The following is a 19,794-nucleotide window of genomic DNA, read 5'->3' as shown; positions in this document are numbered from 1 at the left end:
ATCCTGCATATCGTTTTAATCATCAGAAGCTGCTTGTGCTAAATATTTGCATCACTGTGCAAGTAAGACGCATTTGAAGGTAAAAAAGTTACACGAATAGATGCTCTGCGCTATCAAATCACGCCACGACATGGTGCGACTAGAAGGCCTGTTTAGTGCGCAAGGAGGATAGATGTATGAGGACACATCTGTATTGGGGGAAATAGCAATTTCTGCAAGATTATGAAGTTATGTATGTTAGCCGAAAGAGACAACATCCACACTGTCCAAGGAGTGACACACATGTACTAAATTACTTACTGGTTGCTAAATGTGCATATTCCATGGGTTAGGCAGAAAAAAAAAAAATCACCATTAGTAGTTAATGTGGTTCCTGCTCATTTAAGAATTAGTCCTATATATTCTGTTTAAAACACACTTGGGTCCACCCACATCATACCATTGTAATAATTAGGGAGATGACAATGTGAAAACACACAGAAATGGTCACTACTGAGTCTTATAGTGTGATCATTATTCCAGACCCCCAATAAAAAAAATCTAGTGGCACAGACCCTCCTTCATAGAAGCAATGAGCGCAGGTAGCCATGGTCACATTCATGGGTTTACGGGGGTCTGGGCTACTCACATGGAGTCTTTCTCTTCAGGAAGAGACTGCCAGAACTGTAGAAAACAGTAAGTATTGGAAAAGGAGACAGCACAGGGATCAAATGCAATATGCCTTATACCAGTACTGGTTGTCCAATGGTTAACCTGGCACCAGAATTTAGCCTCACTGTATGATAATGTTACAGCCCAGGTCATTATAACACATGTAACACATATGGTAGCACTCATAAGGCATACAAGAGGGGATAGATGTTGCCAGGAGGTAGATTAACACTTTCATTACAATAAACTGTTATTTGTGCAATATCATCATAGACAGACCCCAGTGTATTTGCATTGGTATAGGGTGCCATCTAGACACACAGATTGTTTGTTTTGGGTGGAATTCCTAGCTGGTATATTCTCATTTCACTAGTGTGGGCCCCAGTCACCGGGTCTTTGTGTCTTGTAGCTAGACTGATGGTCTATTTATTGCATGACTGACCAATCAAGCTCCTGATCACTGTCGGAGGAGATAAAACACCTGATTGGGTGTGATAAACTGTCCTGATTGTCACAGCAATATCTGAATACAGGTTGAGTCTCCCATATCCAAAATGCTTGGGACCAGGGGTATTTAGGATAACGGAATACTCCGTATTTTGGAATATTTGCATACCATAATGAAATATCTTGGGAATAGGACCCAAATATACACACAGAATGCATGTATGCGTTATATACACCTTATATACACAGCCTGCAGGTAATTTTATACAATATATTCAATAATTTTGTGGCTCAAACAAAGTTTGTGTACAGAAATTAAATTCATTTATGTTTCATATACACCTTATACACACTGCCTGAAAGTAATTTTATACAATATCTTTAATAATTTGTGCCTTAGACAAAGTTTGTGTACATTGAACCATCAAAAATCAAAGGTTTCATTATCTCAGTCATGCCAAAAAATTCCATATTTCGGAATATTCCGTATTTCGGAATATTTGGATATGGGAGATTCGACCTGCATATAAAATAAATAAATCAACAATTCATAGGAGTCAAATAGTTTAGATATAAATAAATAATTGTATATATAAAATAAAGATGGTAGATACAGTAACACATGAATTCACACACCTGACTGGATACCCCTATAATCCGAGTACCACCTTTCTTGGCGCTATAAGAGGAATCAGGGGCACTGTGTAGATACCCAGGAGCAGAACTATGGGAGACAATGGAGGCGCCTGCCGCCGGGCTCCAGCTCTGAAGGGGCACCTCCTCAATTGTCCACTACATATTCACCCCACTTAGGGCTGTAATTATATACCTGGAGTATACCGTCATAGACGCCCAATACATGGCACCCCTTCCCGACTCCTGAGAAGCCACCATACACTAGTGGAGAGCGCCATGTCAGACCATCAGCTGGCACCTTCTATCTATAGCCTGTCTGCATGCAAATTGCTACATTACAGTGTCAGCAGTTGTGACAGTGGGGGCAACAAATTATAACTTGCCTCCGGGCATCTGGGATGAATTTACGCCACTGTAGATACCAGCTTATGATTCAGAGTAACATAAGAGAAGTTACATTACATTTGTGTCATCACAACAGAAGCACCTTTTTCATGGGTTCCTCTTATACTAGTTTGTATGCTCCAAAGCCATCTGAACACCATATGTTCATGATCAAGGTTTTGCTTATGGGGTGTTCAATCAGATGCATAGATTGTAAAACCAAAACTTGTTGGAGGTAAACTTCTAGAGTGTAATTCTGAGGAGTAATGTTTATTATCAAGGTAGTAATGTTTCTATTAATTTTTTTGTGTTTACAAGAAAAACCTTCCAATAATGCCTTGTGTAATTTGTACACAGTAACAGTAATTATACAGAGAAAAAATCAGACACATTATAAAAATGTTGCATCATTTCCTTGCGCTGGATTATAACATGTTCCTTCATTGTTTCTACAAGAGTGTCTGACATATCGCCATACAGTATATATTTATACCAATTTTTTTTCAATATTTGTTCAGTGCATGTAAAGTGCGTAGAAACAGCAATTGGCCATACAACAGTAAGGTATATAATTACCAAGCCACTGCTCTTTGTGTAGAAAAACATTTCAACAAATATGCATCTGGACCCAATCGAGAAAAAGAAAAGAAGAGCCCAAATATTCCATAAAACAAGACACCACCTCCAGCTGGAGAACACATGCCACATTACTTTCTTATACACATTCATCTAATAAAATCACAGACAATGCAGAACAAATGCCATTTCTACACAGGAATATAGCACCCTCTTGTGACACAGAAGCAAATAAACCTGGTAATAGGAAATTCCTTTAAACATGGAAAAAGCTTGCTGGATATTCACAGTGAGTGTTTTTGCTCTGGGATCCAGGAATTCAGTGGATCCCAGTCAATACTACATTCCTGTAAGGAAGTCAGTGAATCGCAATCAATACAATGCTTCAGTAAGAATTTTGGTGAATCCCAATCAACAGAAAGTTCCAATAAGCACAGAGAGTGTAATGGTTAGCATTACTACATCACTTCACTGAGGTTGTGGGTTTGATTTCCACTATGGTCCTAACTGTGTGGAGTTTGTATATTCTCCACATGCTTGTGTGGGTTTCCTCCGGGTACTCCGGTTTCCTCCCACACTCCAAAAATATACTGGTAGGTTAATTGGCTCCCAACAAAAATTACCCCTAGTGTATGTGTTCGTATGTGGTAGGGAATATACATTGTAAGCTCCACTAGGGCAGGGACTGAGGTGAATGGCCAAATATTCTCTCACTTAATGTGCGCTATATAAATAATTGGTAATAATAAATAGATAAGGAAGTCTGTGAATCCCAGTCCATACTAACATCAATATGGAAGTCAATGGATCCCCACCAATACTACATGCCAGTAAGGATGCCAGTGAATATGATGTGCCAGTAAGTAATTAAGGGGGATATTCAGTTACAGGCGAAAAGTCCGTTATTGGCGATAATTTATCGCCAATGACGATATCACCTGTTTCAATTTCAAAGACTTTTCGCTGGTGCGTTAAAAAACAGGGATAAGTTTTCACCATGTTATACATGGTGAAAAAAAGTGGAGAATTGGGGTTTAGGGGTGCAGGCTTAAAATAAATAGCCTGCAGCCCTGGGGAGGTCCCCTAAAAGTAATGTGCCAACAATATTGAAAAAAAATCCCCTGGACACCCAAAAAAATGTACTTTAATTTTGGGGATGAAAAAAAAATATTGGGGAGGAACAAAGTTTTAAATTAGCGATATTGATTCATGGGTGGTTCCCATGTATGCGGCAGGTGTTTTCTAGAATGCGGGTAGTAGCGGAAGGTGCATTTTTGAAGAATTTTCAATATCACTTTAGGGACTGAAAAATATGCTTGCACCCATTTTCATGTACCCCAAATTTGATGGAAGTAGTTTCCCCCCACCAAAAAAAGCTAAGTGCTATTCTTCACCCCTTCTTCACAGGTGCATTTATGCACCTGCGCGGCTAATTCAAAATCCTGATAACCTTCAGCAGGCAAAAGCGGGGGTACCCATAGTGATCCCCCATGTCTGGACATCTTTAGGGGGGTGCCAGGAACATTTCCCAAAAATTTCCTGGACCCATTTTCGAAGGATCCTAATTGAATACGGGAATAAAGAGGGTACGTGCCCGATACTTTATTCCCGAAAAAGCGGCGATGAGGGCGAAAAGTCATAGCTCGGACTTTTCGCCCCATATTGAATACGCGCCTAAGTAAGGAAGTCAGTGGATACAATAAATTATATGTACTGTTAAGGCAGTTAATGGATCCCAATCAATAGTCCCCTCTTTAATTGAATCAGTAAATCTCAATCCATATTTTGTGTCATTAAGGAATTCAGTGCACCCCAATATAAAAAATGTGTCAGTAAGGAGGTCAGTGGATCTCAATCAATACTATGTGTCACTAAGGAAGTTAGTGAATCACGATCAATACTATGTGCAAGTAAAAAAGTAAGTGAATCCTGAAATACTGTGTGGCAGTAAGGAGGTAAGTGGATCCTAATCAGTACTATGTGGCAATATGTAGGTCAGTGGATACTAATCAATACAAAGTGCCAGTAAAGAATTCAGTGGGCGGAATTCAATTGATTTCGCGGCCCGCATCTCCCGTCTAAAGTGACAGGAGATCGCGGGCCGCTATTCAATTGTGCCAGCGTTTCACGTTGATCGCACCCAAAGTGGTCGGGTTTAGCCGCGTAAAACGGCTAACCCCGACCAAAGTGCTGGGCGCGATGGCGAAAAGTGATGTTTGGGCGCCCAAACATGTCACTTTTCGCACATTTCAGCTCTCATCACCCAGGGGCTGCGAGCTGAAATGTAGCGCTTGGCAGCTGATCGCGCCCAACAGGAGCAAGAATAGAATAGCTCCGTCGGGCGCGATAGGGGATGAAAAGAATTGATTTCCGCCCAGTGAATCTTAAACACATCTATGTGCCAGTCAGATAGTCAATGTATCCCAATCATTACTATGTGCCAGTAAGGTAATCAGTGGATACCAATCAATACCATAAGCCAGTAAGTCAGTGGATACCAATCAATACTATATGATAGTAAAATAATCAGTGGATTCCTGTGGAATACGTAAGGTAGTCAGCGGATTCCAGTCAATGTGCCAGTAAGTAGGTCAGTGGATCCCAATCAATACTATATGACAGTAAGGAAGTCAGTGGATACCAATCAATACTACTGTAAGTGCCTGTAATAAAGTCTGTGGATCTCAACCATTACTACACGAGAGTAAGTGGGAAGTCAGTACATTACAACCAAAACAAAGTGCCATAAGGAAGTCAGTGGATAACAATCAATATAGTGTCGGTAAAAAACTCAGGGCCTGATTCAGACCCGCTCGCTAAGATACGTTCGCATGTAGCCAGCCGATTGCTTACATTCTGCGCATACGTACGCATCGCAGTGTGTGTGCGAACCAGTGCAAGAGATCGGGAAGCATTCGCTCGACAGGAGAATCCGAAGCAGTTTGTGGGTGGTGACAGGGGTTTGGCCGCTAAGAACGGGGGAGTGGAGGTCCGTACGAAGGCGTGCCTGAGCGTCTTAACACCGTTTCAGAGGCGTGCATAATTAAGAGGCAGCGTCATAGTACACGTCACTTGGCAGAAATCTACACTGAAGCGCTCGCAGTGCTTGCGGCAGGGTATGGTCAACCACAAGTGCTGCGATCACATCCGATGGTACTCGATGTTACCGATGGTTGCATACACTTCCTGGAGAGTACTTGTGCGAGTGGGCGTCTTAAGACAGGCTGGTGGGCGTCTGCATACACAATGCGATTGCACCCTAAGACATAATGGGCGTGCTAATGCCTTGCCGTACAATCGCCTGCCTTGCTGAATTTGCATATGCATCTAGCGAGCAAACGCATCTAGCTAGCGGGTCTGAATCGAGCCCCAGATCAATATCAATCAATACTAAAAGACTGTAAGGTAGACAGTGGATTCCAGACAATACTACATGCCAGTATGGAAGTCAGTGGATCCCCATCAATATGAAGTGCAAGTAAAGAAGTCAAAGGGATCCAGTCAATACTATGCACCAGTAAGAAAGTCTAAAGGTGCGTACACACATAACGATTTTTTGACCAATTTAACTATAACGACGTCGTTATCATTCAATTGTTAAAAAAATCGTTCAGTTTCTGAGTTATAACGATGAACGAAAATCGTTCAAGCGCGCTCCCATTTGTAGTTTATTTCAGACTGTCCAACATAACGATTTTCATTAAGGGAAGGAACATTTTTCGTTTATCGTTGTAAAAATTGTTCATTTTTTCAAGGGAAAATCTGAGAGAAAATCTGTCAGATAATCTGACAAATTGTTGGTTACAAAATCGTTACTTGTTTATGCACCTAAAGTATTCAATCAGTACTATACACCAGTATGGAAGTCAGAGGATTCCAATCAATGCTAAGATCCGTATTCAATTATTTCCGCACCCACCATAATTTTTCGCCTGCCGGACTTTTCGCCTACATCTTGTGTTTTAGGTGCGGAAACTTATCGCGCGAGTCCCCGCGATTCGCTGTATTCAATTCCAAAGGACGCGAAAACATAACCCAGCAATACTTGAACAGGCGGAAAGTGCTGTCAAAAATGGGGAAATCAGCCAGACACCCCCCCAAAAGAAGCACTAACATTGGGTATCAATATACAGTAGATGTCCCCAATTAGCCCTAATGACAGCAATTAAGTACCCCCAAATAGCTTCAATTGCTTCCGATTAGCGTCTTTGCTTAAGTGGTGAAGAATTGCATTTTGCATATTTTTGGGGTAGTCATGTCAAATTTGGGGTACTTGAAAATGGGGGCAAGCATAGTTAAAAGTCGCTAAGTTGTTGTTTTAAAACACGTAAAAAACGGCCCATCAGCAACCACTTGCACTCAAAAAAACACCTCCCCCATACTTGCAGACCCCCCAAAAGTATATTTCGCTAGTTTATAAGTTTGTACCCCCAACTTGCACTTTTTCACCCCCTTTTTCGAATACTTTTTTTGGCATTCCTCAAATTTTTTTTTTTTTACGTAGATATCCTTTGGCGGCTGTCACAAAGGTGCAGAGTGGTTTCCTCACCTCTGCACCCCAAAAAAGCGATTTTGCACATTGTTGTGACACCTACAGTATTCATAGGCAAATCTTTTTCGCCTCTTACATTGCATAGCGTTTTCACGTATGTGAAAAGTGTTTGCAATTGAATACGGCAAAAAGTTTCCGCCTGGTGAAATTACACCATCCGCTATACTTTTCACAGATTCAGACGTTTCGCCGGGAATTGAATACGGGCCTAAGAGCTAGTTACGAAATCAATCAAGTGTCAGGAAACAGTAAAAGCTGTGACTCAGTGGCTGATGCAGAATTAACATCTCTATCTTACCCTTTCCTGACGGGAAAAAACACTCCATTTCTACACTGCTGCGTGAGTGAGAGATGCACAGTGCACTGCTGGGTACAAGGCCCTCCTGTGGGGGACTCCGGTCCGTTGTTCGCACCAAACACCATCCAGGCCGGTCACTTGGCCTCTCCAGCAGCTCCACCGTCTGACCCACCTGGATGCTTAGCTCATTACTGTGAATAGCGATGAAATCCTGCAATACAGTGGTGAGCTCACAGCCCCCCGACAACTGTAAGAAAAAAGACAGACATTGTTAGCACTGCAGGATCTCATTTATTGTACTCATTTAAAAAAAAAATATTAGATAACATACTGTAGGCAGAAAATAATACTTCACGATGCATCAAATGCAGGTGACTCCAGATATATATAATTTATTTTATTTTTGAATATATTCAAATTGTAGAAACAAATTGTGCAATGAAAATATATCTGTACATATATAAATCTAAACTTTAAATTTGCATATTGATTGTCCTAAGCTGCAATATTTGTATTCTACTTTATACAAATTCAGCATTTTGTTTACATATTATGCATAAAAGGCAATTCTGCACTGTATGGCACTGTAGATTATTACTTACAAAAATTACATTAATAATATTTAGTCCCTCTTATACCTTATATAATATCCTGGAACGAAAAAAATCAGCCACAAGAGGTTAGTGTTTCCATACTGGCACCTGACCTCAAAAGATTTATTATGATTCAAAGCTCTTTTGCTACCAGTAAAAACAGAGACATACCAGAGTGATTGTGTCAGGAGCTAATGTTTAACTTACAGAAAGAGAAATAAAGGCTTGTGGGGGCTCCGGGGCAACTAAATTGTGGGGACCCCAATAAAATTGCCACAGCCTCACGTAGCGACTACTACAGTTATGTCCACTTGCATCTTTGCCGCTTGTGTGGCAAATCACGCCACGTATGGTGTGAGTTGTGCACCTGGTAACAGGTATTCGCATTGCGTTTGCACCCACGATCTATAGGATTGCATGATGCAAATACAGCCGTGGCATGGTGTACCGTGGAGCACGCAGCCGCGGCAAATCACAAGATGCAATGCATGCACACGTTTGCCATCTAGCGGCAAGAATGCAAGAGGAAACATCTGTATGTCTCTGGACTCTCCACTAACAGGCAAGATCGCAGCATACTACTTCATGTCCACAACACTGCTGGGAATCGACTGGCAGCATAGCAGAAAGGGACCTAATTCAGCACAGGACAGAATTGCTTTGCAATTCCATCCTTGCAATTATGGTAATGCAGCAGGAGGCGTCCAAGCTGCGTCCAAGGACACAGCATTGGATAATCTGCGATAATATTGGCCAGCTGAGTGACCCATAGTGGCCAGCTGAGTGATCCCTGACAGTCTGAAGCCGCTCTGCGTGTGGTACGGTCTGCGTACCCGTACACACTGTGTAGGTCGGGAATCTGCGTTCAGCAGTGTACCGCTGAATGAGGCCTATGATCTAGTACACTGCCAGGGGCAAACGCAGGATTTTGAGTAGGGGGATATACATATAGATATACAGTATATAGATACGATAGATAGATAAATAGATAGACAGAGAGAGGGGGAAGGGAGAGAGACAGAGAGGAGGGGACAGAGGGAAATAAAAAGGGGGGAGGGGAGTGAGAAAGGGAGAGGAAGGAACAGGGAGGGAGACGGAGAGAGAGGGAGGGAGGAAGAGAGGGGGAAAGACAGAAAGGGTGATAGAGGGATAGGGAAGAGGTGGGAGAGAAGGAGGAGGGAACAGAGAGGAGGGGAGGAAGAGAGACAGATAATAGGAGGAAGGAACGACGTAAGCCTGCACACACTACCTGACTCACTGTTACAGCAGCAGCTTTCTAATGGGGCGGGCACTTCACAACATTAGGTTCCCCACGCACCCGCGAATTGCGGCATTATTTCGGCAATGGGGGCAGAGTTTTCATAGCCAGCCATGGTCAGACAGGAGTTCGGACCTAAGTTCAGTGCACTGCTATGTGATCCTGCCGGAAGGTGGGAGCCGGCCAGGGACTGGGAGAGTCTAGAGATCCACCCAATGTTTGCAGCATTGTGGGGGGCCTCAATGTGTGGTGCAATTCTGTTGTCGCAGGATTCAGATGCAGTTGTTGTAAAGGCAAGATGTTTGTTGCTCAAATAGTCTTCCCCTTGGTTTAGGGGGTGCAGCATACAGATGTTTACAGCAGTACAATACTTCTTGAAGTTTAAAAAGATACACACATACAGAGCAAGCATGCAGGTTATTCTTATTCTTATATCTTACTCCAATATACATTATCAGTGGGGGTAAGACCGCCCTCTGGTTTTTACCCAGTCAAGTTAAGTGCATGTGCCCAGCATGGACAAGACATGCACAACTTTAACATTGTCCCTAATAGACAGTAGGGAGTGGTCACTCCTCTGTGCCTAAGCACACCTGCCGTGATTGATGATGAATAAACAGGGTAGGCAAGAGCACAAAAAAAGGTACTCCCATTAAGAGACACACCTCCTAACAATGAGATAAAAGATAAATCTTTATTGAAGTCTATTAAAAAGGATTCAAAAAATTGTACAAAACGACGAGAATAATATCTGGAAAAAATTCTAGAAAAAAAGAACAATAGCAAATTCAACAATAAAGAAAAGGAAACACAAATAGTGTACTGTGTAAACAAAGTGAATAATTACCTAGTGTAAATATCAGCGAAAATATAAGTGACAATAGAAAAGATAAAGTGAAAAAGATGACACATATTAAAATGCACCAAGGTCAGAAATATGAATAATTAATTTTCAAAATAAATATGTCATTAATTGGAGACCATCCTGAAATGGAAAATATGAAATATCAGATATCAAATAATCAGAAAATAGGGTACCAGGTCATCCCAATAGATAGAACATATCCTAAATTGAGTGAAAAAAAGTGCCTGTGTTCTTATGTACCACAGAATCTACTTTTGCCAATCATACAAGGCATAGGATTGGGAATGAGAGTTCCACAGTACAGACACAGTGAAATAAGAATAGCAACTGCTTCTGCTGCCGGTGCAGATCTCTGGCTGTGACACTGTTAATAAATAGTGCAGTGTATCAATACTGAGCCGCTGCCGGTGAGAGAGCAGGAAGGAAAGAGATAGTACCTGGTCTGTAATCATATGAATAAACCCAGCTGTTTAAACATGTAAGATATAGCACTTGAAAAAACATAAATTGTATAATTCCTATTGCTTTTAATCAAAAAGCTGGTATGAATGTACTAGAAAAGGGGTGCCAGGTTCCCCCAATAGAATGTAACTCTCTCGTGAAAAATTAGTACCTGTGTTCTGATATATCATGAAATCTGCCTTTCCCAATCTTGATTTACAGAGGGAATGAGAGTTTCAGGGTAATGGCACAGTGAAGAAAGTAAGCAGCTGCTTCTGCTGTACTCGTGACAGCACACTGATGACAAGCAGTGCAGTGTGCTCGTGCTGAGCCGCAGTAGGTGAGAGAGCAGGGAGGGAGAAAAGTACCTGGTTTGTAATGATGGTATATAATACGACAGGATGGTCAATGATCCAAGGTGCAGGGGACCTCCGTGCGCACAGAGGAACCCCGTGAGCAGTGCCGATGCTCGTTTCGCGGGGGGCTTTTTCAAGGAAGCTCGTCATGCATCCCGCTAGCCGGATGTAAATAATACCCGCTGTTAGCTGATTGGATAGTACAATTAAGAGAGAAGGAACTCTCCTCCAATAGTATACTCCAATGGGAGGACTTAGGTAAATCCACAGTCATTCATTAATTGCTGCATCTAATACAGCTGTGCTAGGGGGAACAGTAAATCAGCAATGCAAAAAAAATAATAAATAAACGTCCCAGAGTAATTGGAAACAATTAGGATATATATATATATATTTTATATTATTGTTAATGCATAAAAGGTATTAATATTCATATCTATATAGAACTTAAGGGATGGTAAAGAAATATAAAAATATGATGTTCTAAGAAGAATTGCACACACATTGTATATATATATATATATATATATATATATATATATATATCCAAATAAATGAGGAGGCACTCCAAGTCTTGCGTGAAAAACGTGTATTAGGAACAGTCAGACTGTTCCTAATACACGTTTTTCACGCAAGACTTGGAGTGCCTCCTCATTTATTTGGATGTGCAAAAGAGGTATGGCATACTCTTAAGGAAGGCACCCAAGCATATATACTCAAGGTGTTAGCTGCCTCAGGAGTGCCGGGTGATATTGATTTATATATATATATATATATATATATATATATGACACATGCATACACACACATATGAACATATACATGCATATATACATACATGTACACACACACACGTATACAAACATATATACACACCTAAGATGTATGTAAGTTCTGTTTAAATTAGAATGTCAAATAACTATGCAACTATATATATCAAAATTAGCAAAACATCACCAAAAAATTTGTATAATTCGCCAATATTATGTACCACTGTCAATACAGCAGTACAATACCACACAAAAAATTTATAATATTCAAATAAAAAAACAAATAAAAAAATCATAAAAATCAAAAGAATATATATATATATATATATATATATATATATATATATATATATATAAATTCATGAAAGTATGAAAAATGTGTATTCTAAGAAAAATAATAGTACTAATACCCATAATTTATAACAAGGTGTTAAAGAGCAAAATATGTATATATATATATATATATATATATAAAATTGATGCGTACCTAAAGAAAAATCTATACACACGCGTACCCATGCATGCACATACGCATGCATGCACACATATATACATGTGTGCGCACGTGCCATGTGAAACAAACCCCCCATCGTAACACTGCAACCAATAATAAAATATAAAACTAAGATAAATATTAAATCAATAAGTGACCTCTCAAAGTGTAGTGTCCTAATGTGATGAAAACAACCTAAAATTGCTCTACTGAGCAATATGTGATACAATGAATACGAACGCTTTCATTATATATGATAAATATTGGAATATGTGAAAATAAAATTAAAAATAAAGTGAACCTAACCATTGAAAGACATTTGGTACTAATTATATAAATAAATAATATATATCTATACATATGTTCATACATATATACATAGCAATTCATAGAACATTAATGATGAATAATGAAATGTACACATATTGGAGATGAAGTATTTAAATTAAATATAGATAAGTTTAATAGGATAAATTCTGTAAGACCAAAAGGATAAAGTAATCTAGGAATTGTAAAAATATATATATAAATTCTAGAATTCCAAAATGTTATCCTAAAAAGTGGGGGGGGGGGGGAAGAAAAGGAAGAGAAATATTGTTAAAGATACATGGCAATTACTAAAAAGTTCCATTAGGTGGGAAAGGGAAGGATTATATGTTTTTTAGAAAGCAGATGAAGGGAAAATATATGTTGTACGGACCACTAAAAGGACAAGGAAAAGCTATAATTTCTCCAATAATTTAGGAGTTCAAAAAGGGACTATAGTTAATAATCTCATTAAGACCATGTGGACTTGTAGTACCAAGTCTAAAGGTCCACTCACATTCCCTTTTTAATAATTCCTTCATTAGATCCCCAGCCCTAATGCCCAGTTGGATTTTCTCAAGACCAAAAGCTTGGAGTCCCTTCCATGAGCCACTATGATGGTAGAAATGTATCGCTACTGAAGTTAGTTTCTTCATCCTTTGAAGATCTGTAGCAGCATTCTTAATACTACCTATGTGCTCCAAGATCCGTTGCTTTAGAGGGCGTGTTGTCATCCCAACATATCTTTTGATACATGTACATTCTAAACAGTAAACCACCGCCGTGGTACTGCAGTTTATAAAGTGGCGTATAAGATGTTTCTCCCCATATTTGTCAGTAATCTCCTTTCTTTTGACCATATTGGCACATGCTTTACAATGGCCACATGGATATGAACCATTTATAGTAGATTTCTTCCTCATGTCTGTGGAGAGGTGGCTATATACAATGATGTCTTTTAAATTCCGAGCCCTTCTCCAGCTCATTTGTATTCTGGGTTCCAATTGTTGTTTAACGTCATTGTCCAACAATAATACATGCCAGTGTTTTTGGAGAATATCTCTTATCATTCTCCATTCTTGGCAAAAATTTCCAATAAAGCGTATTGGATTTTGTACTGGACCATTCTGTTGTACATTTTTGGAAAAAATCAATGAGTCTCTCTCAGTTCTAGAGACTACATGTCTGGCTCTTTTAATCGACCTCATACTATATCCCCTCTGTTTTAATCTGGTTGTTAAATCATCACATTGTTTCTTAAAAAGTCGATCATCTGAGCAATTCCTTCTCAATCTAAGGAATTCTCCTTTAGGGATATTTTGTATGGTTGGTGGAAAATGATGACTGCCCTGATATAAAAGACTATTGGTAGAAGTTGGTTTTCTGTATATGTCTGAGATAAAGTTCCTGTGTTCATCTATCGAGAGTATGAGGTCCAGGAAGCTGATGGTGTCATAGTGAATTTCATAAGTGAATTTTAAATTCAAATTATTATGATTAAGTTTCTTCATAAAATCATTAAATTCTTTCACCGTTCCATTCCAGATAACCAAAATGTCATCTATATATCGAATCCACATGGGAGCATGCATGGTAAATTCTTCATTTTCTTCCTTGAAAACATACATCTGCTCCCACCAACCCAAAAACAGGTTGGCATAGGTGGGAGCGCATGCAGCTCCCATTGCGGTGCCCCTGATTTGAAGATAGTATCTGTTGTTGAAAATAAAATAATTTTTATTCAACACAAAATCCAACAGTTCCAATAACAAGTTATGAAAATCTGAGGTCTCCTCCATGTTTAGGAAGAATCTGACTGCTGCCATACCCTGATCATGATTAATGGTGGTGTATAATGACTCAACATCGATACTGGCTAGCATACTGTTCTCATCCAATGTAATGTCATTAATTCTCCTAAGGACATCCGATGTATCTTGGACGTAAGAGGGTAAAGTAGTAACCAAATGCCTTAGATGGGTATCCACAAACTTGCTAGCCTGCTCTAGTAGACCTCCCATGCCTGACACAATGGGTCTCTCTGGTGGTTCCACTTGATTTTTATGTACCATCGGGAGAAGGTAAAACGTCAGTATTTTTGGGTGCAGTACTCTCAAAAATTCGTACTCATGTTTATTGATGATCCCTTCTGTTTTGGCTTTGTCAATAATTCGATTATATAAGATGGTAAAATTTTCTGTGGGATTAAAAATCATGTGTCTATAACATGACTTATCCTCCAATTGTCGGTAGGCTTCCTTAAGATACATTTTTAGTGGCCTAATAACAACATTACCACCTTTATCTGATGGTTTGATGATGGTATCCGGCCATGCCTTGATTTCTCTCAGAGGTTGTTGTTCATTAGGGCTTAAGTTGTAATCAAAACATTTTCTTGATCCCCCTACTCTAATAAGACTGTCAAGATCCCTGGACACAAGGTCCATAAAAATTCTAACTTCAGGACAGATGTTCTCCTGAGGGTAAAAAGAGGATTTTTTCTTAAATAGAGGATTTTTTCTTTTCAGAGCAAGCATGCATGCAGGTTATTCTTATGTCTTACTCCAATATACATTATCAGTGGGGGTAAGACCGCCCTCTGGTTTTTACCCAGTCAAGTTAAGTGCATGTGCCCAGCATGGACAAGACATGCACAACTTTAACATTGTCCCTAATAGACAGTGGGAAGTGGTCACTCCTCTGTGCCTAAGCACACCTGCCGTGATTGTCGATGACCATGTGCAGTCGCATCTGGGATGAAAAAATCTTCCCTCCAAAACGTACTTCCAGGAATCTGCTCAGGGACCAAGCCTGACACCTCTATCCTGTTTCCGAGCTCCAGAGATGGGCTACCAAAGTAAGAAGGCAGGGTTTCCTGGCAACGAAGGAGAAGCTCTTTGGAGCTCCCTGAAACAACTTAGTTGGCTATGTTAGGCAGAATTTCCCTCTACCTTCTCATGCCACTTTCTGGCATGAGGCTGCAGAGGAAGGCATTTCATTTACCTGGGATGGAGGCTAGAGGCCAGCAACCCACACAGCCCTGTACTGCAGGTGCTGCCCAAGGCTGTGCTGCACCCTGCCCGCCTTCTCCAGAATGGTGTACCAGAAGCCAGCACTCCTGGTCCCCAGCATGCGTCTACTCTTCCCTACAGTCTGGGACTACAGAGTCCCAGCTGCAAAGTCTCCTCGCCACCCCATGGAGCTGGAGCGGCAGGAGCCAGGCTCCTGAATCCCAGCGTGGAGCACTCGGCAGCACCTTACACCTAGTCCCTCTGTGTAGCGCACCGGGGGCTAATGTCCTGCATTGCTGCAGCCGCTGAAGATGCCGGGGCTGTGGCACTAAAGCCGCGTATCCACTAGGCGACTGAGGAAAGACAGTACGATTACAACATCATAGTCGTACAGTCGTTCCTCTTCCCTTGTAGTGCCTACACTGAACGATATGTCGTTCAGAGTAGGCACCCTCCCTCATCCCTGAACATGGTCAAGCTGTTGTTATCGTGGTGATGATTGAAAAGACCAGCGTGAGTGCGCATCGTTGGTCGTTTCCGACATTTTCATTCCCAATTTGTGCACGATCGATAAGCGATTGAACGATAACGATGTCGCTATCGGTCAATCGCTCATTAATATCGGCAAGTGGATATGCAGCTTTAGATACACAGCACACCGGGGGTTAACGCCGCCGGAGAGGATCTGGGGCCGCGGCACATAAAACAGCTTAAATTAAAATTTTTGAAACACTCAGCGTCTAGTGCCAGTACCATTTCAAATATGGCGCCGCAGCATAAGGGGTAACCCCTTCAGTGCCGTGGCTGTCATTAACCACGTGCAGGGGGGGCGAGAGCCAGCATCGGGACTAAGACCCGGCCACAAGTGTCTTGAAACAAGTAGATGTTTATTGCTCAGTCTTTAAAAAGACAGTTACTCCAGAGCATACATGCATGGCCTGCAAAAAAAAAAACCATGGGCCCGGTACACCCATTTTTTTGGGGGGCCCCCCATCCTGGTTCCACGGCAGGTACAGGTCAGTCGCTTGAGAGTCTGTCTATATGGGTTACTCTGAGGAACCTCTGAGCCCTCACAGTGTACCTCCATGCCTCGCACTTAATCTATGTCTGACTGCCACAGCGTCTCTGCTTGGGTATGTTTTCTTTGGATCAGTGTCACTCATCAGCTCGCCAGATCTGCTCTTGCCTCTCTCTGCTGGCAGGGCCCCACCAGCTACTTGATTCTCGACGGACTTAACCTAAGCAGCATAGGGGCTGGTATGAGCTCCTTTGCATATGCTTATCCCTCAGGTGTCATTAACTAGTATGCTTGGGTGTGGTTCGGTCTCTTTAAGACAGTGAGCCAGCATTTAAAGCCATGGAAAGAAGCATAAAAAGTGTATTTAAAATCTATGTGATACCTGGAGCCAAATTATGCAGAGCAATGGTCATATTTTGGAGAGTCAGTGTATGTGACTGACCAGAATGGGAAGACCGTGTCGTGGTTGGTCATCTTGACAAATTATTGCAATACTTTGGAACTAACATTCCCTAGAATTAAAAATACAGTTTGGAATATAATGGTGAGTGCTGAGTTTGTATGATTTTTTTTTTATTTAAATGGTGTGGTCACATACCACTGGCATCGCAGATGTTTGAGTGCCATGGATTAAAGCCAATTGTTTATGTAAATTTTTTGTGGTCACGCTTGCTGGTGCACCCCAAGTTCCCATATGTAAGTTCCCACAGTTCTACCCCTAGGCCTCCCCTGTCTCTGCATCTGCATACAGGAATTTGTCAGACGTGCAGACCTCTCTAAAAGTCATAGTATATACACATTCAGAGCACACAGGCTTGTCTTTTATCTGGTTCAAATACACAATACCACAGGGGGCATGACCACCCTGGGTCCCTTAACCAATTAAGCTACATGTATGTGCTGGACATGCACTGTACATGTACACATTTAACTTTGTCCATTATGGACAGTGGGAAGCGGCTACTACTCTGTGCATGAGATCACCTGAAGAGATAATCGCCTCCCAGGTGCCGGCATGTCTGAATGTGGGGGATGGTTCCCTCCAAAACTTACTTCCAGGATTCTGCTAGGGGACCACCTCCTTTACCCAAATCTAGGCTCAGGAAAAGTCAGGCAAGATCCCCAGGCACAGAGGTCCTGGCTGCCGATCTGAAGCTTTTTGGAGCTCCCAGAAAACGATCCGCTGTGTTGGCCAGTTCTCTCTGCTCCTTCTCACACCACTTACAGACATGAGACTGCAAAGGGACACAGGGCCTGATTCAGAGCAGCTCGTAAGCGGCCGCACGTTCGCTCCGAGCGATGTTCGCACAACTGCGCATGCGTATGGGTTGTAATACGCATACGCGAACCAGTCATTGCGGTCGGAAATTGTGTGCTCGCAAAATAGCGAATGCCTGCTATTTTGAGTGACAGGATGAGGCGTTTGTGGGTGGTAACAGGGGAAGGTGCTTGAAAACGGGGAGTGGAGATCCGAACACAGGCATGCCAAACGGTCAAGACGGGTGTTTTAAGGGTGTGCATAATTAACAAAGCAGCGTCATCGACCACGTCACTTGGTTGTTTTTTAGCCTGAACTGCTCGCATGATTGCGGTAGGAAAATGCTACCACAAGCACAAGCGGCCAGGGGGCGTTTTTAAAAAAATAGCGAGCGCATGTTTCGTTCGTTCAGACATAGAGGCGTCAACAGACTGCAAAGAGCGAGCGTTCAATTTAAATAGCCGGCCCCTTTTTCTGAACGAGCGAGCGCAAATAGCGTCCGGCTCTGAATCAGGCCCACACTCCGATTCCCTGGAAGGGGAATAGAGGAAACCAGCAGCTCCGGATCCACTGGAACACCAGAGAAAAAAGTGTTATTCTAAATCCAAAAAAGGTGTGGCACTACTGGCACTTGGAGAAATAACCTGATATAGATTAAATTTGTCAAATCAGTAGGTCAATGAATGAATGTACATATGAGTGAACTTCTGCAGCTGTAATCTAGAGGCGATTGTCAATACCTCCAAATCTCATCCACACAACTTGAGAGATGAATACTAGCGCTCAAGTGATGGTAAGAAAATAATATTTGACCCACAATTGATTAAAAAAATATATATATAATCACATTTAATGACTACAATTTGTTTTTATTGTGGATATTAAATATAATATTTTTAATGAACAGATTGTGGGTCAAATATAAATTTTTAACATATCACTTCAGCGCTAGTATTCATCTAACTAGTGCTATTTTACTTTAAATTACATTTATAAAAACCTTTTTATATTAAATATATAACACACTGTGTGCCTGTGCTCAGCATCAGGCTTTACATACTGCAGCACAAGAGCTCGGGAGATGCTATCCTGGCTCAGGGCCCGATTCAGAGCCGCTCGTAAGCGGCCGCTCGTTTGCTCTGAGCGATGTTCGCACAACTGCGCATGCGTATGGGTCGTAATGCGCATGCGCAAACCAGTCATTGCGGTCGGAAATCGTGCGCTTGCAAAACAGCGAGGGGCTGCTAATTTACAGGGGAAGGTGCTTAAAAACGGGGGAGTGGAGATCCAAACGCAGGCGTGCCTAACGGTCAAAAGGGCGTTTAATGGGAGTGCATAATTAGTAAAGGAGTGTAATCGACCACGTCACTTGGTTGTCTTTTAGCCTGAACTGCTCGCAGTGATAGTGGTAGGAAAAAGCTACCACAAGCACTGCGAGCAGTTCAGATGCCTTTCGATGTACCCGATTAATCTAATAAATACCGAAGATGACGTGTGATGCAAATGGCAAAGGGGCGTCTTTACAAAATAGCAAGCGCATTTTATGTTCGCTGATTCAGAGCCGCTCTCACAAAGCGTGCGCTCACTCTGAATCAGGGCGTGTTTTTTTTTTTTGCGGCCTCTTGGCCGCTCGCATAGCTGTGGGTTACCACCCACAGCTTATGTGAGCAGCCATGATGATGGTCGCGATGGTCAAGACCATCGGGCTTGCGACGAAACCCTTGCGGTAGGGTCTCGTTGCCGCAAGCCCCAGTGGACTTCCTGCACTATTAGAGCAGGAAGTCTACCTACTGACATCATTAGTGATGTCAGTAGGGCCGCCCACAAACGGCAGATGTTCCTGCAGGAAAGCCTCAGTTTGCTCAGCCACCCCCCTTCCCC

General features: G+C 41.7%; 1 protein-coding gene across 3 annotated transcripts in view; it reads right to left on the bottom strand.

Moving 5' to 3' along the window:
• The window catches only part of KALRN (kalirin RhoGEF kinase), a 1,228,991-nt gene that overhangs the window by 403,360 nt on the left and 805,837 nt on the right, over window positions 1-19,794 (bottom strand). For all 3 annotated transcript variants that reach the window (XM_088460751.1, XM_088460749.1, XM_088460750.1), the window contains exon 34: window positions 7,545-7,791. In XM_088460751.1, coding sequence (XP_088316877.1) covers window positions 7,545-7,791 — 247 coding nt within the window. The remainder of the gene's footprint in view (window positions 1-7,544; window positions 7,792-19,794) is intronic.

This window comes from Taudactylus pleione, unplaced genomic scaffold (assembly GCF_031769625.1).
Source record: "Taudactylus pleione unplaced genomic scaffold, aTauple2 ptg000977l, whole genome shotgun sequence".
Lineage (NCBI taxonomy): Eukaryota > Metazoa > Chordata > Amphibia > Anura > Myobatrachidae > Taudactylus > Taudactylus pleione.
The sequence above is the reverse complement of the archived record's forward strand: the minus strand, read 5'-3'. Positions and strand labels throughout refer to the sequence as shown.